Raw genomic sequence first — 23904 nt, 5'->3', positions numbered from 1 at the left:
TTCTGGGGGACCAGGTGTCGCTCTTGAGCTTGTCAGCACTTTACATCAGAACCACGCTTCTTCCCACCAGGGCAAACGGACCAATCTGAAGAAACCCAACTCAGAGCGGACCGGGCATGGCCTGAGGGTTAGGTTCAACCCGCTGGCGCTGCTCCTGGATGCGTCTCTGGAAGGAGAGTTTGATCTGGTGCAGAGGGTCATCTATGAGGTGAGCAGCGGCCCTCGCAGTGGGGTGCTGTCGGGTGGGAGGGGAGCTCACGTGGGCCCCGTGTCTCAGGTGGAAGACCCCAGCAAGCCCAATGACGAAGGGATCACACCGCTGCACAACGCGGTCTGCGCTGGCCACCACCACATCGTGAAGTTCCTGCTGGACTTTGGGGTCAACGTGAACGCCGCCGACAGTGACGGATGGTGAGGTCCTCCCTGGGCCGTGGGCTTGGGAGAGTGCATTACCAGAGAAAAACGTGCATGTTCTAGAAAACGGGGCAGTGTAGAGGAGACAGGACAGCAAGCATGCCTGTCATGCCCCCCAAGGACAGCCATTGTCAGTGTTCCTGCCTGCCTGCCCCGTCTTCTCCCGAGAGCTTTGTTAAAGACGTGGTGGTGGTGGTTCTCCAGTGGCTTCCTCGTTAACACGGTAGCCTCAGCACCTGATGGTTGCACACTCGCCGTGTTTTCAGATGGCCACGTGGTGTTCTTGGACCCTGTGACAGCATCTCAGCTGTCTGCCATGAGCTTTCACTTGCTTCAGGGTCAGGGCTCGGCCCCCACGGTGCGGGGCCTATGGGATCTCTCTTAGGTGTTGTTTGGGACATCCGGAAAGGTGTCTGTTCTGCCCCACCCCTCTTTTTTCAAAAACGCTTACGTGGTCCAAAGCAGTTTATTAGTGGAAATCATGCTGTGAAAAAGAGCTGAGAAGCACGTGGGCACCAAGGCATGGTGCCCCCCGTGAGCACGCCCCACAGGAGCGGCTGGTTTCCGGGTGGCCATGGCCCTGCAGGGCCAGATGCACACCTTGACCTCCTGTCTGATCCAGGACTCCCCTGCACTGTGCCGCATCCTGCAACAGCGTTCACCTCTGCAAGCAGCTGGTCGAGAGCGGTGCCGCCATTTTTGCCTCCACCATTAGCGACATTGAAACTGCTGCGGACAAGTGTGAAGAGATGGAGGAAGGTTACGTTCAGTGCTCCCAGTTCCTATATGGTATGTGGGGGCCGCGGTGGGCCCCGTGATACCTGCTCCTAGGCCACAGGGGTGGCATACAGCACGATGCTGCCTCAGCACATGCCGTCTGGGCCCTGAGGAGCCATGAGGATATGGGGCTCACCTGCCTTCTTTAGGGCAGCCCGGCAAGTCTCACTAGGATGAGGCCACCTCCGCCTTACTCCTGAAAACGTTGGAAAGTCTGTGTGGTTAGAAGGATTCTGTGGCTGCACAGATGTCTCTCAGGACAGGACAGGCTGGTGGAGGTGGCGAAGCAGCGCCTCGTGTGCACAAGGTTCCTGGCATGCACCCAGGCTCCAAGTGAGGCTGGAGGTCTGTCCAGGTCCAGCGTGTTCCAGGACCAGGCCAGGGCAGCCCAGCCACTCTTCTTGGGGGAGGCTGGTCCATCCTTGAGGTGGCCCAGGGCTTTGCCATTTGTCCCCAGTTGATAAGTGACACTCACGTCCTAATTAAGTTTTTATGTCTCCTGTGCCAAGGGTTAGACAGCCGGGAGTCACTCAACATGGGATATGAGGGCCTGCTGTATCCCAGCCCTTCCTCAGGCCCAGGCATATAACGATAAACAAAAGCAGTGCCCACAAAACAAATAAGTCACACCCATGTTCCACAACTTCCCAGTATGGCAGAACAGACATGCAGCCAGCTCTCAGGCTGTGTGACAGGCTGGGGTGCACAGGACCCCACACCAGCCGGTAGGGGGAGGGGGCACAACCACTGCAACGCCCACCCAGGGAGGAGTGGGGAGCTACCTGGTCCGGCATCTGAGCTAGACGTCCAGGCGGAAGGCCCGTCCTTGGGCTCCAGTCGCTGCCTGGCCGTGAGTGGGCTCAGCAAGTGTGGCTCAGGCAGTGTCATAGCCGTTCGTGATCACTTCCTGCCATCGGGGAGCAATATAGTTCCTTTAGTTGTTGCCTTTTTCTGGAAGTCTGTGCTAGATGTAAGTTGCAAGTTTTACCTTCAAAAAAAAACTTTTAGAACTACACACTTTTGCCTCTCGACTCAGGAGTTCAGCGAGAAGTGCCGCCTTGCGTGGCTCTGGCTTCCTGGCCACGCGGCCGTGCACATGTGTCTCAGCTTCCTCGGGAAGGTGCCTCCCGTGCAGACAGTCCTCTGGAAGGCTGACCGGCTGCTCTCTCCCCTAGGGGTGCAGGAGAAGCTGGGGGTGATGAACAAAGGCATGGTGTACGCACTGTGGGACTACGAGGCCCAGAACAGCGACGAGCTATCCTTCCATGAAGGGGACGCCATCACCGTGCTGAGGCGCAAGGATGAGAGCGAGAGCGAGTGGTGGTGGGCCCGCCTGGGGGACCGGGAGGGCTACGTGCCCAAGAACTTGCTGGGGGTAAGTGCTCACAGTGCCACTGCCCAGGCTCACTCCAGGCTGTGTTGGGGAGTTAACAGTCCTGTCTACTTCCTGTTAAGTCAGTCACAGAACACTGCCACAGAGTGACCACGGGCAGGAGACTGCCTGTCTCCGAGCCTGTGTCCTCCTCTGCACATGGCAGCTGCTGGGCCGTCTGTTCTGTGGGAGCTGCATGTGGCCCAAGGGTTGTGCTTCGTTCACGGGAACATCACACCCAACTCCTCTCACCCCAGTCTAGACTCCCTGATCCAGGATTCTCTGCTGTCCAGAAATATCTTCAATGAAGCTGAGGGTGGGGAGGCGAAGCTTAAAGGTTGCTTGCTGCCTGTGTGTTGTTTGTAACCAGGTTGCCCTGTAGTGGAGGGAGAACAGCCCATCAGAAGGGCCTTGCAGCGTTCTCTCTCCAGGGTGCCTCGGGGCTGGCAGATCTTCACTCACTCTGCAGACCCTCACTGGGCACCCTCCATGTGCCAGGTCCTGGAGGGGAGCAGTGCAGTGACCGCACAGGCCTGCCCTCTGGGGTGCCCGTCCTAGTGGGCCAGACAGTACACAGAAGGACAAGTATACTATGAAGATTCTGGGTGGCATTCGGTGCCATGAGAGACAGAGAGGGGCTGTTGATAGGGCAGGTCTCCAGGTAGGAACGCCGCGGCTGTGGCCCGCCTGCTTCTGTACCTGGAGCCCTGTCCAGTGGCCAAGCTTGCCTCTTCCTCAGCCCCCTCTCCTGGCACTAACGTGTTTCTGTTACGTCCCAGTTGTATCCACGGATCAAACCTCGGCAGCGGACCCTTGCCTGAACTGTCCTTCTGGAGCCCTGGGCCACCGAAACCTGTCCTGCTGCTTCACCAGGAAGGCAGCCACTCGTGTCCTCATGGTGCTCACCTACTGGACGGCACCCACGATGTGAACCCCGCAGTTGTGAGGGAGGCCCCTTCCCCAGTTTGCGGGTAACAGGGAAAAGTCTTCATGCCTCCAAAGAGACAGATTTTGCCAATTACTGTAAATTCAAATAAATACCCAGCTTTCAGAACCCCCACCCCTGTTGCCAAGAACAAGCCCTGTGATGACTGTTGGCGGGTTGCCGGTAAAGCCAAAGCTCTCGCTGACTTCCTCATTTACCCTAGATGTCACCCCTGCTCTTACCCACTGGAGCCCTTCCCTCCTGAAGATCCCCCCATGCCTTCTCCCCTTACCCCACACCCCTCCATCCTTCTGTTACAGAGGAGCCCTGAGTGGGCACAGCTCAGTACTGTGCCCAGTGCAGCTGTGCGGTAATGGCCTGGCCTGTGCCCCCACTGAGTCTGGGTTTGGGGTGTTGGTGGGGTTGACGGGAAGGCCAGGTGTTGGCTGGTGCTACGGCCTGAGGGCTGTAAAAACAGAGCAACAGGCGGAGGAGAGAGTTAATTTATTCACAGAACCTCAACAGCCACTCCCTCCCCATGACTCTCTAGGCCCCTTGCTGCCCTCAGGCAGCTCCTGTCCGCACAGCTGGAATTTACCTCTGCTCTGGAGGCAGACACTGGAGCCCACTGCACGGGAGGTGCAGGGTGGGTGCAGGAGCAGGGCAGGGAGAGCTCACATGGGCTGTTCAGGGCCTCTGGGGAGTGGGCGCTAAGGGAGCCTCAGGCAGGACCCAGGGTGGGTGAGACAGGACAGGAGGTCTGAGTATGGGGAGGCAGTGGTCCGGTCCGCCTGACCGTTCTGCTCTCCTAGATTTACAGCAGACTAAAGGATTTCACTCACGCTGGACTTGTACGTACAGGCTTTTATACACCAAAAGTATTTTTTGACTTTACCATTCAAGATAGCAGAACTCAATTGGAGGTTTTTTTTTCCCCTCATTGAAGTGTAGGCCCTCAGGCTTTATTTTCCATGTGTAAGCCTTGTGTGTAATTTATGTATAAATAATGTGAGTAGTGGCTGACGCGGCGCTGTGTCGGCACTGTGGGCGCTGCCTGTGTGGTGTGGTGTGCGTAGTGGCTGACGCAGCGCTGTAGTCACCGCCGTGGGCGCTGCCTGTGCGGTGTGGTGATGAGGAACAAACGAGAGCGCGACCAGCACCCCCCAGCCCACTCCCCACCGTGTCAGCGCACAATAAACCGCTCCCACACCGCCAGCAGCCTGGAGTCTCTGTTCTGTGTGTACCTGCCTGCACACAACGAGGCAGTGGCTTGACGAGTATTTTCAAAATAGGTTTAATTGTAAGCTCTATGTACAAATTGCTGTACAGTCATTTTAATAAAGTCAGAGTAGGAAGTACAAAACACGAAGCTGGCGCCTTTCCCTCAGTGAAGTATCAAAAGTTTGCTCACAGCCCAAAATCAGTGACACAAGAGATGGGACAGTCTAGAAAACAGGCTAAGGCAGACTCTGTGAACTGGCATATTAAAGACGGAACAGACTCCAGTACCACATAGACACCTGAGTTACCCTACCGAGATGGTTTCTGTGGAGGTTAGTTAACGCTGTGGGCAGAACCTTCTAGTAAATCTGGGAACTCAAAGAAACACCGTGCAGAGTATGCTAAAAGTAGTTTAGCAGTAGCATAGCTATAGCTCAGTCTCCCACCCCCAGTTAAGTACCAGCAAGATAATACACACCCTAAAACGTGAGCTTTGATGGCATTAATCAACTGTGTACATATTGCACTAGGTAAGTGAACACTTCTTCCCCAAATACTTGAGTGCACCCCAGCGCTGCAGGACCGGCTTTGGGCGCTGCGCACGCAGGAGCAGGGCCCCCGTCCCACGTCTGCTGTCACTGGGCACGTGCAGGGGTCACTGGTCCCGTGATTCGTACAGGAGCTTGGCAGCCTGTGGGGCAACCAAATATAAACAGGAGGGGAGCAGACTGGTGCCTGGAGTGGCCTCTCCCTCGGGGAGGTGGGCAGACCCTTGCCCCTGGGCTCGCACTACCTTGTGCATGGCCGCCAGCCACGCTGCCGCAGGTCTCTTGCTGGCATTGGCGTCTTCCCCAGCCGTCAGCGTCAGCTGGCTCACGCCCTCGCTCCCGGGAACGCCATACTGCAGGAGCATGCCCGAGGCCCGCGCGCTGCCGCCTGGGAAGGACACACAGGTAGGAAGGCACCCAGAGGTTGGCCCGCCTGCCCGCCCACCCTAGGGGGCGGCCAGCCTGTGCCCTGGTCTGAGCCCCTTGGGCCCCCATGCAGACACAAGTTCAGACAATAGGGATGGACCACCTGCCAGCCTGATGCCCTCAGCATCTGGCCCAGCCCCAAATCACTGCTAAACATCACCCTTCCACACGTAAGCAATTCCACCCGCCCTTCTGGCACTGCAGCCACAGCTAGGCTCAAGGTCCCTCCCTGGCCTCGGCCTCCCACCAACCTGAGCAACTGCACCTTGACCGGAAGGCTGCAGGGCTCAGCTAGTGTAGATGCCTCCCAGGACACCCAGCGAGGGTAGGTGACAGGCCACCCAAAGTCGGTCCCTTAGCCGTCCAAGCTGAGGAGACTATGCAAACAAGGGCACGTGTTCCAGAAACACCAGCTGTCCTCACCCACCTCAGGGCTGACATGCCACCTGGCCCAGTTCCCTGAGGCATGACACCAGAGACCCCATCACGGGGCAACTACCCTGTGGATCACAGACCATCTGGGCCGAGACACTTGGAGCAATGCCCAGTGTGGCTGAGACAGCAGGTGCTGGCCTCCCACTGATCTGCACCTGCGTCTCCCTGCCAGGACGTTAGGAGAACTCCACTCTGAGCAACACCAGGCCTTTTGGTACAAGAAAAAACCCGCAGAAGATTTCCTCCGTCAGACACGGCTCTTGGAATCAAAGCCAAGGCTGGACAGGCCAGTCACATGCATGCAGGGAACTCAGGTCCCTGGAGGCTGCTGAAGTACACTTCCATGGGCCAGTCGGGCTTTAAAAGCCCAGCACCAATCCATTTGTCCCTTACTGGCTTCCTGGCAGGACTTCCCGTCTACACTTAGAATAGGGGCTGACAAACACCAACTGTGTTTGTAAATAAAAGTTTTATTGGAACACAGCCACAGCCACTTGTTTCCTGTCTATGGCTGCTTTCACACTGACTTACAGAGACATTCTGGCCACAAAGCCAAATAGATTTACTCTCTGGCCCCTGATGACCCTGGCATAGGGGTCCAGGGGCGAAGGGCAGGCTGCTCTTGCTGCCTTCAGCTCAGGCGAGTTGGGATCATCCTCCACCAGGGGAAGACAGGGCTGGGGTTTAAAAACCCTGTGGCAGGGCAGAGCTTGCTGTATTCCAACACTGCCACAAGGGAGCACTTGGTACCAGAAGTCCCAGCTAGGCCTTTACTGCACCCCAGGGCGGCGCCTGCATCTGCAGAGGGCCTGGAGCCCACTGGCCTTCTACTTGGGCATGGGGGGGGGCAGCCTGCCATCCCCCATCAGAGCTGACCCCTAACCCCAGCTCCTCCAGGCCCTGCCCTCCCTGCCCTCCCGTCGGAGCTGACCCCTGACCCCAGCTTCTCCTGACCCCAGGTCCTCCAGGTCCTGCCCTTTCCATGGGCAGTTCTGGCCTAACTCACACCAGGCCTCTTCAACTTGAACCTGCCAGAGGTGACCAGCCTGGTCCCATCTGTGACAGTCCTGTGCCTAGGAGACAGGCCCTTGGGGACAGAGGAGGTGAACGCACTGGCCTTGCCCTCTCAGAACTCATCCAGGAAGCTGAGACAAAGTGCCAGAGCACCCTGGGGGGAAGGAAGGTTCTGGGCAGTGGGCTGCTGCTACTGTGCTCCTCCGCACCCCAGTGCATCCTGGACTTGGTCTTTGCCCACCTCTGTTTCCCCAGAGCCCAGCACAGAGCTGGCTCAGGTGCCGACCAAGTTACAATAACTGGGCAGTGTTTCCCTTGGGACTGCAGAACTGAGCAATTACGTACATTTTCTTCTGCCGGGACATTTTCATTCACACTTTAAGTCACAACAGATCCATCCTCCCGCGCGTGGGGACAGTGTGAGTTGGGCTGACTCTGTGGCAGCTGCCACCACTACCCATGTACTGGGCAAAATGAACGTGAGTTTGACCAAAACCCTTTGCATAGATGGCCCCAGGGACAGAAGCCAAATGTAGGAGGGCCCGCAGCATGCTGGGAGAGCCACGGAGGACGCTGACCTTCAGAGACAGGCTGGCTCTCCAGGAGGCTGGTGTAAGTGTGCGTGTCTTTTTCTACATCAAGAAGGCAGCAGTGGAGAGAAAGAAGGAACAATCAAGAGTCCGTTGGTAAACAGAAAGCAAGACAGACTGTGTCACGGGATCTGTTCAGGCACTGCAGGACAGAGCAAGTCACTGCGGGGGAGAGGCTGCTGCGGGGACCCAGCCGGGCTGAAGTGCGCCAGAAGCTCGCCAAGGAGATGTGAAAAGGAGTGCAGTTCGCACAGGTGCGCTCGCAGGAGGGGAGAGACTGCAGGAAATGCTGGTCCCTGATCAGCAATCACGGCTAACCTTTTTGGGAATCTGGGTCATGCCATCCATATTTGGAGCTTTACCTTGGTTAAACCCAACAGTGAACAAACATCATCACGAGAGCATTTACAAAGGGAAGGCTGTCAGACGTGGGCAAATTGTTCTTCAGTATTTACATCTTGAACCCACATGGACCAGGTGGGTTCCTAAAGCTGATTGCCAAACACCAGTGTGAGTGACAGACCACCTCTGCAGAGCACAGGCTCCTCACACCCGGCGACACACTACCTCCAGGAGGGAGTCCTTCCGTCAGGATTCGCATGGTGGAGATACGTGTGATTTCAATTTCGTAATGGCCATCTCCATCCAGAACCAAGAACCTACGAGAAACAAAATGAACTTTCAGATCATGTTACTCTGGACCACTGGGCCCTACCACTTGTAACGAAGCATCAGGTGTCAGAGAGGACCCCAGCTCTTACCTCTGATTGTTGGAAAGACGGCAAACCATCGTTTCGGGTGTCTCTGACTTGCCGAAAGTCACAAGGAAAGTAGCGCCTTGGGACACAAAAGCCGATGTGAGAAATTCACCTTTGCCCCTTTGAGACCTCCCCCCAGCTGTCAGAGCTCTCCCGGGCCAAGCAAGGAAAGCTCCCTGCGGCTAGAGCTCCCAGTGGTGTGACACCTACAAAGGGTAAAACCAGCACCTAGAGGAACAGCGCTGGTGTCTGTCCAAGGACCACTTCCACTGAAGCAAAGGCAGCAATGGCTTAAGGGGTTCAGATGAGAATAAGAGGCCTTGCTCCCCAGGGCGCACTGCTTTCTTCGGAGGTGGGGGGCAGGGGGCTCATCAGAGAAAGGTGCAGATCCCAGCAGGAGCCCCTCCTCCCACCCACAGCTGCTGAGATGGGCATATGACCCCCCTGACTGGGTGACAGGAGTAGGAAGAAGCTCCACAGAACCTGCACGCTGCCAGAGCGCCAGGCCGGGCCCTACCAGGGCCCTGTGTAAGGGAGGACCAGGGCAGGAGGGCAGACGAGCTGGAGGACAGCGCCGCCATGGAAAGCCAGCATCTGAGATGGGGCTCGTCCTCCTCAGGATCTCCCAGGAATCCCTCAGAATCCCTCAGGACGAGTCACCCTCCAGAACCTCTGTTCCAGAAGGTGGCTTGTTGTTCCACTTGGTCAGTGGTCTCTGAAACCACACGGCCCCATACAAACCCAAAGGGCTCAAATGGGGCCAGCAGAGTCGCCCTCGTGGGGAGGAACGTGCAGGGCCCGCGCCATCATCCAGGAGGAGGCAGCTCTGGAGCACCTTGTCAGTGGGTCAGGAGTGGAGGCAGAGGGGAGAAAGTCCGAGGGCGGTCATCACACATGCAGCACCTGCAGTACACGGGCCCAGCCACCTTACCGCTCACCAGCACTTTGAGCTGCTTGTCGTAAAACTCAGCCTCCCTCTGCGACACCAGGGCGCACTCGGCACATTGCCGCACGGGGTCCACAAAGCACATGCGCGGCAGCGGCACCTTCTGGCTGCAGCACCTGTCGCAGAAGCACTTCCCGCAGCGGCGACAGTGGTGCTGTGGGCAGGGGGCGTGAGAGCGGGCGTCCCCACGGTCAGACATGGACACGCGTGGGCAGGCGGGGCGTGAGCAGGCGTCCCCACGGTCAGACGTGGACATGCGTGGGCAGGCAGGGTGTGAGCACGTGTCGCCACGGTCAGACGTGGACACACGTGGGCAGACGGGGTGTGAGCAGGTGTCCCCACGGTCAGACGTGGACACGCGCCCACACGCCCTGCCTGGTCAGTCACACACGGACACACGCCTGCCCTTCAGACACACCCACACACCCATCCCCCCATCACACACACAACACACCTGCACACCCCACCTGCCCAGCTGGTCACACATGGACAAGCCCGCACACCCCACCCAGGGTACTGCTTAAAATGTAAAACCAGTCATACAACACCCACACCCCCCAAAGGAAGGACGTCACGCTGAGGCCCCTTGCACCCCCACCCACCCTTCCGTTTTGTGGCCTCGTCTTACCTTTCTGGTGATGAAGTCAAACTTGGTGTCACACTGCATGCATCTTGGACACTAGGAGACAGAATGGCAGAGTATTAACGTCAAGGGTCACTTGGTTCAAAAGTTGAGGCGGTGGGAAGGCAGAGAGGGCAGCCTCCCCTCCAGAACGTGGGTACTTCTAGCGTGGACACAGGGCAGGCTCAGTGCCTGACAGATGGGGCCTGGCCCCACCCATGGGGGACTCACTGGCCCTTGCAGCCCCTGCTCCGAGGCTGGCTCAGGGTCACGGGTTCTTGCAGGGCTGGGTGAACGAGCACAGCAGGCACCCCAAGTTGTCCATGAGTGGCCGAGGCCCAGGGCCTGACCCCTGCAGCGGGGCCGCACCTCGCCTCCTCGGCCCTTTCTGACCTCGGGGCCCACCATCAGCAGGAGAGGATAGAACAAGCAAGTGACTGGTGTGATTGAAAAGCGGCTCTGGGGAAAAGGTGACTGTCTGCTTTCTTTTGCTTTTGGTGACGACCTGGGGATCAGTCCCAGCCAGGTCCAAGCATAGCAATCCGCAAAGGAGATAAAAACCAGAATGTTCCCTAACGGAGCTCGTCTTCCAGACCCACTGAGAGGAAGAGGGAACAAGATCAGCAATGATTTCAGCACAAGAAACGGGAGTTGAAGTGGCCACGTTACTACTCTAATCAACAAGGACAGGCTGTCAGTGGTGCCCTGCAGAGGGAGAGCTGCTCCTGAGCACAAGTGAACTCTTCACCCCCGATACGATGACAGGTGGTGGTGGTAGGGGTTGAATCATGTCCCCTCAAAAATACGTGTTGTAAATTCTAACCTCCATGCTGTGCTTATAATCTCATTTGTTATGTAAATGAGGCAGGATTAGTGTAGGGTTTGTTTTGAGTTAATCTCTTTTGAGATATGAGATTAAACAGGCTAGCTGAGAAACGATGGAGGAAGAGAGATGCCGAGCCACATGAAGACTGCCCAGGAGCAGAAGCTCAAAGAGACAAGGACCTTCCTCCAGAGCCGACAGAGAGAAAAAGCTTCCCCTAGATGCAGCGCTGGAAGTGCTCATCTATGTCAAAAAATATGGCCGACAGCTACCTGGCCAGCCGACTGGAGGAGATCTATATTCATGCCTATTCCCAAGAAAGGTGATCCCACTGAAAGCGGAAATTATACAACAGTATCATTAATATCACACGCAAGTAAAATTCTGCTGAAGATCATTCAAAAGCAGCTGCAGCAGTGTATCGACAGGGAACTGCCAGGAATTCAGGCCGGATTCAGAAAAATATGCGGAACCAGGGATATCATTGCTGATGTCAGGTGGATCCTGGCTCAAAGCAGAGAATACCTGAACGGTGTTTACCTGGGTTTTAGTGACTATGCAAAGGCATTGGGCTGTGTGGATCATAACAAACTATGGATAACATTGCAAAGAATGGGAATTCCAGAACACTTAATTGTGCTCATGAGGAGCCCTTATATAGAATCAAGAGAGAGTTGTTCAGACAGAACAAGGGGATACTGCGTGGTTTAAAGTCAGGAAAGGTGTGTGGCACGGTTGTATCCTTTCACCATACCTAGTCAATCTGTATGCTGAGCAAATAATCTGAGAAGCTGGACTATATGAAGAAAAACGGGGCATCAGGATTGGAGGAAGACTCATTAACAACCTGCGTTATGCAGACGACACAACCTTGCTTGCTGAAAGTGGAGAGGACTTGAAGCACTTACTAATGAAGATCAAAGACTACAGCCTTCAGTATGGATTACACCTCAACATAAATATGAAAACAAAAATCCTCACAATTGGACCAATGAGCAACATCATGATAAACAGAAAAGACTGAAGTTGTCAAGGATTTCATTTTCCTTGGATCCACAATCAACACCCATGGAAGCAGCAATCAAGAAATCAAAAGACGCGTTGCATTGGGCAAATCGGCTGCAAAAGACCTCTTTAAAGTGTTGAAGAGCAAAGATGCCACCTTGACGACTAAGGTGCGCCTGACCCAAGCCATAGTGTTTTCGGTCATCTCATGTGCATGTAAAAGTTGGATGATGAATAAGGAAGACCAAAGAAGAGTTGACGCCTTTGAATTGTGGTGTTGGAGGAGAATATTGAATATACCGTGGACTGCCAAAAGAACGAACAAATCTGTCTTGGAAGAAGTACAGCCACAATGGTCCTTAGAAGCAAGGATGGCGAGATTATGTCTCGTGTATTTTGGACATGTTATCAGGAGGGATCAGTCCCTGGAGAAGGACATCATCCTTGGTAAAGTGGAGGGTCAGTGAAAAAGAGGAAGACCCTCAATGAGATAGACTGACACAGTGGCTGCAACAGTGGGCTTAAGCATAACAACGATTGTGAGGATGGCGCAGGACCGGGGAGCGTTTTGTTCTGGGGTACATAAGATCGCTATGAGTTGGAACTGACTCGACGGCACCTAACAGCAACAGAGCTGGCACCCTGAAGTCAGACTTCTAGTCTCCTAACTGCGAAAAAATAAATTTGTATTTGTTAAAGCCACCCACTTGTGGTATTTCTGTTATATCAGCACTGGATGACTAAGATAGGTGGGCAGGGAGGGGCCTGACTCAGGAGATGAAAGTACAGTCACTGGACCATGAACACTGCCGGTCCGTCAGTCAGTCCTGGGCAGCAAGACCCAGTAAAGGATACAGAATCACCATCAGAACCTTCTGGAAAACAGGCTAATGGGTTTGAGGGGGCGAGGATGCACACAGCAGAGCCTCACCGTCAAGGTCCTCCTGTCACCATACTGACCATTTCACACTGACCACAGGCTACCAGCAGGCGCCCTCACAGCCCACAGGGCCCCAGGTGGCTCAGCTTACTATCTTCTCAGCACACCAGCTGTCCCTGCTTTGCCCTCCACTGGGATGCCCCCCAGCACCCGAGGGCAGATCCCTGGGGGACAGTGTGGACGGGGGAGGACTCTCCCCATGTGGCCCACTGCCACATCCTGCCCCGACCAGCCTGTGCCCGCCCCAGCACCAGGGCCCAGCGGGAGTCCTGCCAGCACACAGGCAGCTTTGAGGAAACACACAGGTGGTACCAAATGCCTGGTTCCCAGCTGGCATGAAATGGAGTCCAGAAGTTCCAGGCCCCACAGATGCCCTAGAAGCCTGGGACCCCTGGGCTGAAGGGTGTATCAGCATGAATGCCCTGAGTGGGGCCACTGCCTGCACTGAGCTGGTGGGCGTATGCTTTTGAGGTCCCAAGACTGACATCATCTGGCTTCCTTTTTGCTCTCAAGCTGCTTTCTGGGCTTGGAGACTGGGCCCCGCCCATCCAGTCTTCTGGAACCATCTGCAGGCTCTGCACTCTGCCGGGCTCCGGTCTGGGATGGTGTTTACTGCACTGTGTGTGCTCCTCCCAGCCCCAGCACTGCCCTCAGGCACTGCTCTCAGTTATGGAACATTCTGTGTGTTACTGACTCGGGGCCTTTGCCCAGTGCCCCAAGTCCTTTCTCTGTGTGGTGCTCCCACTTAGCCTCTAGACTGTGTGACCACAGAACCCCCGAGAGCCACCTTGGTGGCGAGACTGGACAGGCCACACCACCAGACCCTCCAGGAACACGGCACTCTAAGCATCCTCTGTGGCCGTCCTGCCCAGAGTCACATGATGTGACAGGCAGAGACGGTGCACACAGCGTCCTGGACAGAGCAGACAGAACTTCCACGTTTACTGTAAGGGCGTCTTAGGCTGGGTTCTCTAGAGAAGCAAAACCATTGCGGCACATATGTGTATATACATTCACACACCCACACACATACATACGTACGTACAGAGAGAGAGAGGTTAATCTTAAGGAAATGGCTCGCACGGTTGTAGAGGCTACAAGTCCCATGTCCATGGGCCAGGTGTCAGGCTGGAGGCTCTTCCTGACTCATATAGCTGCAGGGGCTGAGGAACCTGAGATAGACATGTCAGGTGGCAGGTTGTTGGCCCACAGGCTGCAGAGGCTGACAAATCCAAGGTCAGCAGGTAAGCTGCTAGCTCAAGTCCCAAGAACCAGAGGCCAGATGATAAGGAGCTGGATGCAGGATCCAGAGTGACAGCCTTGCTGGAACACCCATTTATACACTGGAAGCAGGCCACACCCCCCAGGGAAACTCCCCTTCAACTGATTGGCTGCTCACACCAGACCTTATCATGGAGTTGATGACATCATTTTGTAACTGCCAAATTACATCATTACATAATTGCCAAACTACATCATAACGGCCAAACCACTAAGAATCATGGCCCAGCCAAGCTGACACACAACCTTAATGATCACAGTCCACCCTTTGTCAACTTGGCACCGGTACACATCTCTTTAAAACCATACACAATCTCTAAATAAAGACCATTGCAAGGTCATATTGGAGCCTAATATGATACAAATAATACATGTACAACGGAAAATGCACTAGCCCCATTAACATATTTTGTAAGTGAAAACAAAAATATTTGATGCGCACATATAAGGACACAATACTCATAACAATACTCGTTTCTGCAACTGGTCATGTGGTCGTAGCTGGTATTTAGAACTACTTTCTTGCACCACCCATTCCATATTCCCATTACCCTCAGCAAGTACCTCAGCTGGTTGTAGCTCTTTGCCCGGTGGGGTGACCCAAACCTTCATCCCTGAAGGGTCTGGGCCATTAGTAGTCATATTGGAACTGGGCTGCTGTACTTTTCCATTGACTTTAATCACAGGGCTTGGTAAGTACTAAGAGATACCCTAATGGATCTCCTGCATTCTAGACATACTCTCAAGCTGAAACACGGAATGAAGAATCTGTGCTAAGTGGGCCCATATCAGTAAACTCGGATGGATCTAACTTTATGTTCCTTGCATCCTTATCCCACACCCATAATAGCCACTCCACACATATTCCCCAGGTTTCTGTTTGTACATGTTAGAAAAGTCAAGCAGCTATTTTGGAGCATAGCGTACCTACTCCTGGGTCACACTTTGTACTTCACCTTTTGGGGCTCACGGGAACTTACGTCTAATGATAGGTCTAGAAGCAAAAATGGGTGGTGAGGATGTGTTCTGAGAACATTCAGCAATGTCTTGGAAGGCACCGGCCTCAGGCAATGACTCAGATGCAGCCTCAGGTGATCTCTCAAAGGCTCTTCAGACACAGCTGAGTTAATCTCACCAGACGGGGGTGGAGGGGCTAACGGTTTTACTGGGGAGGGTGGCTGAGCAGACAAAAATGGAGTCATCTCTTCAGATGGGACTGAGAGGGCCGGTTCTGTTGGCAGGAGTGATTCAGCAGAATTTAGGGGGCTCAGCAGCCTGATTATCTGCCCGTATGTTCCCATCCTAAGTTTCAGGGTCCTATTTCTTCCCAATCAATGCCCTCACTTTAACTTCAGACACCATTTGAGGTTGGGAATTCAAATGGCATTGTAATTCAGCCACTCTTATGGTAAGACTCTCGATTTGCCTTTCAGCAATATCTGCTCTGTTACTACAAGAAATATTGCTTTCTTTCAGGGTACAAGTGGCAATTTGAGGTCATTATGCAGTGCTTGAGCTGTGACTGGAGCCCTGAGCTCATCTCTTTCTTTTATCACTTTGTCTAATGACAGTAGGACCAACCGGCTTCCTTATACTTCTCCTGACAAAACTGTAGAAAGGGTTCATCCATGCAATCACCGAGAGCCTCGTCTTTCACCAATGATCTATTGGTGGTGATATTTTGCGTATTTGTATTGCTACCTCACACCATGGATTAGCAGTGCCCTCTTTACTACTGGAAGCAGAGTCATCAACATCTTTAAGACTAACCAAACCTGAGAACCAATTTAGAAAACTCATCCTCACAATTTTGATTCTCTAGAACCAGTCGTGTTACCAAATGTCTTCTGCTGGGTTCTCTAGAGAAGCAAAACCAGTTGGGGGGTGGGGGGATATATCTATGTATACACACGCAGACAGACACAGAGACAGTGAGAGAGAAAGAGATTTATCTCAAGGAAATGGCTCATGCAGTTATACAGGCTGCAAGTCCCAAGTCTGTGGGTCAGGGGTCAGGCTTGAGGCTTCTCCTGACTCAGCTGCAAGGGCTGACAAATCCAAGATTGGCAGGTAAGCTGCTAGTTCAAGTCCCAAGAACCAGAGGTCAGATGATGAGGAGCTAGATGCAGGATCCAGAGTGAGAGCCTTGCTGGGACATTCATTTATACACTGGAAGCAGGCCACACCCCCCAAGGAAACTCCCCTTCACCTGATTGGCTGTTCACAGCAGATGTTATAATGGAGTCGATCACACTGCATAACTGCGAAAATACATCATAACTGCCAAACCACAGAGAAGCACATCCCAGTCAAGTTAACACACAACCTTAACCATCATAAAGGGTGTGTATGTAGGAGAGTTGAAAGACCAATTTCTGAACATAAGTCCACCTCTAAAACCAAACCAAACCAAACCCAGTGCCCTCGAGTCGATTCCGACTCATAGCAACCTTATAGGTCAGAGTAGAACTGCCCCATAGAGTTTCCAAGGAGCGCCTGGAGGATTCGAACTGCTGACCCTTTGGTTAGCAACTTAACCACTACACCACCAGGGTTTCCAAGTCCACCTCTAGAATTTAAAATCTGGTCCTTAAAAATATAGGTGATCTGGGGCCACATAAACCAGAGACTACATTAGCCTGAAACCAGAAGAACTAGATGGTACCCGGCTATAAGTGATGGCTGCCCTGACAGGGAACATAACAGAGAACCCCTGAGGGAGCAGGAGAGCAGTGGGATGCAGACCCCAAATTCTCATAAAAAGACCGGACTTAATGATCTGACTGAGACTAGAAGAATCCCGGCGGTCAGGGTCCCCAAACCTTCTGTTGGCCCAGGACAGGAACCATTCCCAAAGCCAACTCTTCAGACAGGGATTGGACTGGACAATGGGATAGGAAATGATACTGGTAAAGAGTGAGCTTCTTGGATCAAGTAGACACATGAGACTATGTGGGCAGCTCCTGTCTGGAGGGGAGATAAGAAGGTAGAGGGGGTCAGAAGCTGGCTGAATGGACACAGAAATAGAGGGTAGGGAGGAGTGTGCTGTCTCCTTAGGGGGAGAGCAACTAGGAGTATATACAGCAAAGTATATATAAATTTTTGTATGAGAGACTGACTTGATTTGTAAACTTTAACTTAAAGCACAATAAAAATTACTCTAAAAACCAATGAGGTTATTTAGAAAATTGATTTTTAAACAAGGTAATTTCCTATCGGTTATATTAGAGAAAATTAAACTTTTAGTTATCAACAGAGCAATTTAATATGAAAAGAGATCAGGAAATAAAACAATGGGTAAAGATATGAGAGTAAAATAAGGCCAAATAACTAAAAAACAGGCCCCGCCGAGTGAACAGAGGAACAAGCAGGAGGTGCCGGGGCTGGACTCCCGCCAGATTTTCACTGGATTCGGCCGCTCTCTGCTGTTTGTGAAATGGCTATTTTGGGCGGTGAACAGAAAACACCAAGTGTGAGTCATGTACTTCTTCCATATGGAGCAGAGGGCAAGCTGTGCTGCCCATCAGGGCTACGCGGTCACCCCAGGAGGGCCGCCCTGGCAAGATAGAGCTGAGACAGCCATGTGAGGGCAACTGGGGTGAGGCCCAGGGGGGTGACAGACAGAGAGAGACACAGAGAGAGAGGGGGGACAGAAACTCAGAGGGAGAAGAAAGAGGCAGAGGGAGAGACGGACTGCAAGGGAGTCAGGCCATTCGGCGGCAGCCCACCTGCTGCCACTTTTCTTGCCAGGACAACCGCAGGACCCCCACACTGCCCACCACAGAGTTCTCCCACCCTGGGGTTCCTCCCCCATCACCATCCAGGCCTGGCAACACAGCAGGTAAGGAGCTAAGGGGCTGTGGCCAGGGTATCTGGGGAGGGGAGGCATCTACCGGTGCCAAGTCAGATGGCTGCTCTGGCCCCACTTTCCCTGGCGGCCAGTAGCAAGATCAGGGCCCGTGCTGGCCCGTGTGGCTGGTCCACCCAGGGGCGTGGGCTCTAGTTCAGCTAAGCAAGCTTCCTGGATAAGGACAGCAGAAAGGGGCACCGGCAAGAAGGTCTCGTCAGGTCCCAGATCCACCCTCGTCCAAGGCTAAGGATAGGGCCCAGCACCTCAGCGCCTCAATCTATCGTGACCAGGCCAATCTGGCAACGCCAAAGAAGTACCTGCCCCTGTACCCCATGGGGATCTGACAGCCCCCCAGGAAACCCAGAGGGCCTGCAACTCCTCAAAGTTAGCATCATCTGAAAATGTAAATTGAGCTAAGAGAGTTTAGATGGACTTTTTCTTAAAAGATGAGTTCCTCTAAAAAGAAAGCTCTAGACACATGCCTAGCCCTCCCTTTATCAGCTGCAGTGATGGGCGATCAGACCTTCCCACACCACCCTCTCGGCCCTACTGGAGAAGCAACAGCCCCTGATGGGAATCTCCTTAGACTCCTTACAAATAAATCATGAACAAAAACAAAATGCATGTATTAATGCGCCTTTATTAAAACATGATTATTTAAAATGAGTAAAACCGTAAGTCCTACAAATATGATATGAACATGTGTGAAAATTTTTCCTGAACTCATTAATGAATGAGGGAACCAATGGGATGTTAAAAAACCCAGTTTGAGGAGAATCCAGAGAGCAGACACACAGGCCGTGAGGTGTGACTGGCGTGTCCGACTGGTTAGCGGATGTCAAGCTGGCTCCTTTCACAGGACTGCTGCGTGTGAGCACCTCCAGGAGACGAAACTCATCGGCACCTCTCTGGGCTAGAGTCACCTGCTTCCCTGACAGTTGTCACCACCTTCAGGGCTGGGAAGTGGCTCACAGATGTGAACCCTGCCGACCACTACAGGTGATCAGATAACAGGGAAGGGCCTGCGAGAATGCCTTATTCCGCAGGACACCAAGCCATGCTGTCAAGTCGATCCTGACTCACAGCGACCCTGTATGACACAGGAGAACTGCCCCACAGGATGCCCAAGGCTGTAATCTCTAAGGGAGCCAACTGCCACATCTTTCTCCCATGGAGCGGCTCGTGGGTTCCAACTGCTAAGCTTTCAGTTAGTAGCCGAGCACTTAACCACTGACCCACCATGGTTCCTTACAGGATACTCACTAATCCTTTTTTTTTTTCTTTCCTTTTCTTTTTCTTTTTTGCCATTTCAAAGTTTTCCACAAATTTTCTTGACATCAGAAAACAAACTCATACAGCCAAAGAAATTCTGGAAAAACTCCCTGGGATGGGCAGTGTCCAGGTAAAGACGTGCTGGCACCTCCAGCGCCCGTGGGTGCTGCCAGCTCTGTGCCCTCATGATGTTGGACTTCACCCCTTGCCCTGCGCCCTGTGATCCTTCTTGGAAAAGGCGAAGGTCAGCAATTCCCTTCCCCTGCCCCCACCACATGTCCTAGGAACCGGCTGATGGCACAGAAGCCCCTTCCTAGGGCTTAGACAAGACGCATGGACGTCTGTGGTTTACCTGTGACAAGGCCACTGAGAAACGCCCAGTCTCAGCCCCACCGATCCACAGGGACAAAATACCCGCTAACCTGGCTTGGTCAAACTTCAGCTCAGCTTCTGTCCTTCCCTCAGGCCCCTGAACTCCGAGCCACCCCCAGGGTAAGACGTGTCTGAACAAGTCCCTCCACCTTTTCATCCTGTTTCTCTCCTACGCTTGCTCACTCTCCCTTTTCTGCCTGACCCTGAGGCACTGGCAGATCTCACCCTTGAACCAGAGACCCTACAGGACAGAGTAGAAGCCCCACAGGGTTTCCAAGGAGTGGCTGGTAGATTCAAACCGCCCACCTTTTGGTTAGCAGGCGAGCTCTTAACCACTGCGCCACCAGGGCTCGTGCTTAGCAAACCAAAAAAAACAAACCTGTTGCTGTTGAGTCAATTCCGACTCAGCAACCCTGTAAGTCAGAGTAGAACTGCCCCATAGGGTTTCCAAGGAGCCACTGGTTGATTCCAACTGCCAACCTTTTGGCTACCAGCCGAGTTTTTTACCACTATGCCACCAGGGCTTAGAGTGTCTACTTACTGCACAGCAGCCACTGTCCCCTCCCCGCCTCCCCCGCCCCCCCCGCCCCACAAGAATCCTTTTCAATAAAATATCTCCTCACCTGTCTGGATCTGTGGAACTCTACAGAGCGTTCAAGCGTCCAGAGACAGCAAGAACTGCCATAGTCACCGGTTACACTTCGTGCCATGGGTGGGTGGGAAGAAAAATGCCAAAGCTGCCTGGGTTTTAGGACAAAACCCAAGATTTGGCTTCAGGCCCAGGTGGCCCACACCCACTGCTGGCAACCAGGTGGTCTGGTCACAGAGCTGGAGAAGCCTGAGACCACACGCGGCAGCCCGTGCACACCCCCAGCACCTGTCCTCACACTCGTAAGGCCACACGCAGCAGCCCATGCACGCCCCAAGCACCCATGTTCACACTCGTGAGATCACACGCAGCAGCTAGTGCACACCCCAAGCACCCGTGTTCATACTCGTAAGACCACACGCAGCAGCCCATGCACGCCCCAAGCACCCGTGTTCACATTCGTGAGACCACACGCAGCAGCCCGTGCACGCCCCAAGCACCTGTGTTCATACCCGTGAGCAGGTCTCACACGTGCCCAATGGCACAGTCCCAGAGAGGCAGGGCCTCTTGAGAGAGTGATTCCCAGTTATCCTTGTGCTTGAATGCCTTTGAGGAGCTGAGTGCTATGGATGAGCCCCCCAGAGGTGCGCCTGTGTGCACCCTGCATGCACACCCCCAAAATGTTCGACACTGTAAGGGTTGTCCTCTGTGGGCCAAGCTGAGTACTCAGCAAGTGATGAATGGACTGGACCTCTGACTCTGCTGAAAACACCACCAGAGCGAGACACGGAGGAGCCTGGTGCCAGACAAGGCCATAATGTAATCCACGTGCACCGTGGGTGGGGGGACGACAGAGAAGGCTGAGGGAAGGTGTCCAGCTGCCATGTTCTACCCAAGCTCTCCTCTGCCCATTCCAAACTACCAAAAATAAACACATCTCTCCAAGCTTGATTCACTTCTCCACCCCCAGTTACCTTCCTTAACACCAAATAAGCACAGAGCAGTTATGGATTACACCGTGCCCAATCAAAGGTATGCTGAAGTCCTCACCCCTGTGTGACTTTGTTCGGAAACAGGGTCTTTGCAGATGTTATCAGTTAACATGAGGTCACACTGGAGCAGGGTGGGCCCTAATCCCATCTGGAAAAAAAAAACAAACCAAATCAAGCCCATTGCCGTCGTATAGTGACCCTACAGGACAGAGTAGAACTGCCCCACAAGGTTTCCAAGGAGTGGCTGGTGGATTCAAACTGCCGACCTTCTGGTTAGCAGCAGAGCTCTTAACCATTGTGCCACCAGGACTCCAAATCTCACCTGAGTGAGATCTTACAAAAAAGAAGAAACAGGCTGAACTAAGAACCGAGTTAGAACCACCAAGAGGCCGTGAAGTGTAGGGTTAGTGGTGCTGCGGAGGAAAACTGTCAATCCATGGATTCTCAAGGACACGCGCACGGCACATAGCCCGGTAATGAGTGCATCGGTGGTATTCAAATATCGTGAGGTAACGATTAGAAAAAAATGCCTAAAAAAGGCTCCTCCGGAGGTAATAGGGAAACGCGGGTTTTGTGCCTCACTTCTCTGCAGACAAGCAGACCGTGGTCCGCGTGGAGGACATAAACTTTCTTCCACTGCCAAGGTGGAGGAAATCAGCCAGCCTCCGTTTGCACTTTCACTTCAACATGCTCAGGACAAATGTGTGCTTTCCTGACTTCTGTGAACTGGCTGCAACAGCTGCCTGGTTCCCTGGCTGACTGACTAAATGAAACCTCTTCCACCACTTGCTCGTTTTGTATGTGTACAGCAGTCATGATGCTGTATGGATTTTAAATTATCTTCCAGCAGCACTGACCCAGGAGGCACCGTGAAAGACGAGTACATTCTGTGACAGCATGAAAATCAGCACCAAGAGTAAAAATGCCAGCAAGACTCCACTGTGGCCTTGGTGCCTCAGGGCACAGGAGCACTCTTCAGGCTCTTCCCACTTCATGGAGGGTGGTCCCAACACAGGGCTGCAGGGGACCCGCCCTACTCGGCTCACACCCCACCCAGCTTAAGCCCCTGTCCAGGCCTCCCCTGCCTCTGTCTCCTCACTAAGACCAGCAATGGTTTGAGTTCTCCCTCCACTGCCCAGGGGCTCTCCCTGGAAGAGGAAAGCACCTGGGAGAAGGCCTGTCACTGACAGCCTTTTCAAACACACCTGTGCGTGATGTTTTTTAGATGTGACATTTGATTAGCTCTGAAATAAAATGATGAATACCACGGGGTGCCGGTCTTCTCGGGAAGAGGCAGGGCTCTCCGTGGAGAAGCACCGTTTGTGGGATGCAGACTCCTCTACCCTTCAAGGGCCTTCCCAGGGCGCGCCCCCTCCTGCAAAGGGTGACAGCACAGGGCCCCCACCACTCCCCGACCCCTCAGGCCTCTGCCCTGGTGGGGCAGCCCCACCCTAGGGCCGCTGTGCCCTCACTGTCCAGCGGGCACACTCCTGCTCACACCCTCAGGCTCCGCCCTCCCGGGGGACGCGCAATGGAGCCCACACCAACCGGCCTGACCCCGCCACCCGCCCGGGGCCGTGTCTCATGCTCCAGAGGCCCAGCCCAGACTGTAGAGTCACACACGACCTCACAGCAGCCGGCGGGCTGGGCCAGGGAAGGAAGGGGAGGGGGCAGCCCATGGGGGAGGGGCAAAACAGAATGTGGGGGTGTCTGTGGGGGAAAACTTGGGGGACTGGAAGCTCGGGGAAGTTGGGCACAACTGGGGCACTGCAGACTCCCAGGGCTCCTCCGGAGGACCGCGGGACAGGAGGGGACCTGCGGGTGAGGGTGCCAGGGCAGCGCGGGCGGAGCCTCTCGGGGGCAGGGGCGGCCAGAGCGAGTCGGGGGAGCTCGGGGAGCAAAGGAGGAGGGCGGCCGGGGGAGCGGGCGCGCCCGGCCACGGGGGAGGAGTCACGGGGAGTGGGACCGGGATGAGGCGGCCTCTCCAAGACAGGCGACCCGAGGGGCGCTGGCGGGGTCGAGGCGGTCCCACTGGGGCGCACAGGCGCCCCAACGCACCCGAATGTGGAAGGCCGCCCGGCGGGCCCCGAGGGGGGCGCAGGGAGACCCCGAGGCCGAGAGGCGGGTCCAGGGGGTGCACGGGAGGCGCATGGGGCCCCCGAGGGGCGGTTCTGGGGGACGCACGGGAGGGTGCACGGTGACCCCGAAGGGCGGTTCTGGGGGGCTCACAGGGACCCCTAGGGGTGGGTCCGGGGGCGCACGGGGAGCGCATGGGGCCCCTAGGGGTGGATCCGGGGGGGTACGCGGAGCGCACAGGGACACCGAGGGGTGGCTTCGGGGAGCGCACGGGGGGCGCATGGGGACCCCGAGGGGCGCGCGGGTCGGGGCGCGGCCGTACCTCCTTGTCCGGGACCCACTGCGGCTCCTCCAGGCCGAAGGGGCTGCCGTAGGCGCGGTGTTCCGGCACCATGCGCAGGCCGCTCGGGGAGCGCACCAGCTTCTTGGCATCGCGGCGCGCGGCCACCTCCGAGGACATGACGCCGCCACCCGCTCGGCCGCTCTGGCCCCTCACCCGCCAGGGTCGCCCGCGCCCCGCCCGCGCCCCGCCCGCGCCCGCAGACAGCGCCGACGCCCAATCGCGGAGCGCAGCCCGGAGCGTGCACCAATCGGGGCCAGGGATCCGCCCCACCACCTCCCTGACCAATCCGCGAGAAGCCACCTCTGCGGACAGC

General features: G+C 54.8%; 2 protein-coding genes across 11 annotated transcripts in view; one reads left to right on the top strand and one right to left on the bottom strand.

Annotated features, from left to right (window-relative positions):
• Positions 1-4709, top strand: part of PPP1R13B (protein phosphatase 1 regulatory subunit 13B) — a 105855-nt gene extending 101146 nt beyond the window's left edge. For all 7 annotated transcript variants that reach the window (XM_023546605.2, XM_064293062.1, XM_003408876.4 and 4 more), the window contains 5 exons: positions 71-208; positions 278-411; positions 1037-1203; positions 2367-2566; positions 3343-4709. In XM_023546605.2, coding sequence (XP_023402373.1) covers positions 71-208; positions 278-411; positions 1037-1203; positions 2367-2566; positions 3343-3384 — 681 coding nt within the window. In that variant the 3' untranslated portion in view covers positions 3385-4709. The remainder of the gene's footprint in view (positions 1-70; positions 209-277; positions 412-1036; positions 1204-2366; positions 2567-3342) is intronic.
• Positions 4710-4766: 57 nt separating this feature from the next.
• Positions 4767-23734, bottom strand: ZFYVE21 (zinc finger FYVE-type containing 21). Of its 4 annotated transcripts, none has more exons than XM_064293066.1 (8): positions 23571-23734; positions 10055-10105; positions 9412-9580; positions 8484-8559; positions 8290-8381; positions 7711-7764; positions 5503-5645; positions 4767-5400 (listed from the first exon to the last, which is right to left on the bottom strand). In XM_064293066.1, exons 1-8 carry the CDS (start codon positions 23706-23708, stop codon positions 5365-5367), a joined length of 759 nt encoding a protein of 252 aa, XP_064149136.1. In that variant the 5' UTR covers positions 23709-23734; the 3' UTR covers positions 4767-5364. The 4 variants fall into 4 exon arrangements, with proteins under 4 accessions (XP_064149136.1, XP_064149135.1, XP_064149134.1 ...); XM_064293065.1 differs by lacking the exons at positions 7711-7764; positions 23571-23734 and adding exons at positions 21231-21320; positions 22438-22550; XM_064293064.1 differs by lacking the exon at positions 7711-7764.
• Positions 23735-23904: the final 170 nt, after the last annotated feature.

The sequence above is a fragment of the Loxodonta africana genome, chromosome 10 (genome assembly GCF_030014295.1).
Source record: "Loxodonta africana isolate mLoxAfr1 chromosome 10, mLoxAfr1.hap2, whole genome shotgun sequence".
In the NCBI taxonomy this organism is placed as follows: Eukaryota; Metazoa; Chordata; class Mammalia; order Proboscidea; family Elephantidae; genus Loxodonta; species Loxodonta africana.
The sequence above is the reverse complement of the archived record's forward strand: the minus strand, read 5'-3'. Positions and strand labels throughout refer to the sequence as shown.

Bases quoted from the DNA above. Each gene is read 5' to 3' on its own strand.
- ZFYVE21 (XM_064293066.1), bottom strand. From the start codon at position 23,708: ATGTCCTCGGAGGTGGCCGCGCGCCGCGATGCCAAGAAGCTGGTGCGC. The intron at 9,581-10,054 runs GTAAGACGAGGC...CCCTGCCCACAG, and splicing joins TTGACTTCATCACCAGAAAG to CACCACTGTCGCCGCTGCGG. The intron at 5,646-7,710 runs GTCAGCGTCCTC...TGTCCTTCCCAG, and splicing joins GAGCCAGCCTGTCTCTGAAG to GCGGCAGCGCGCGGGCCTCG.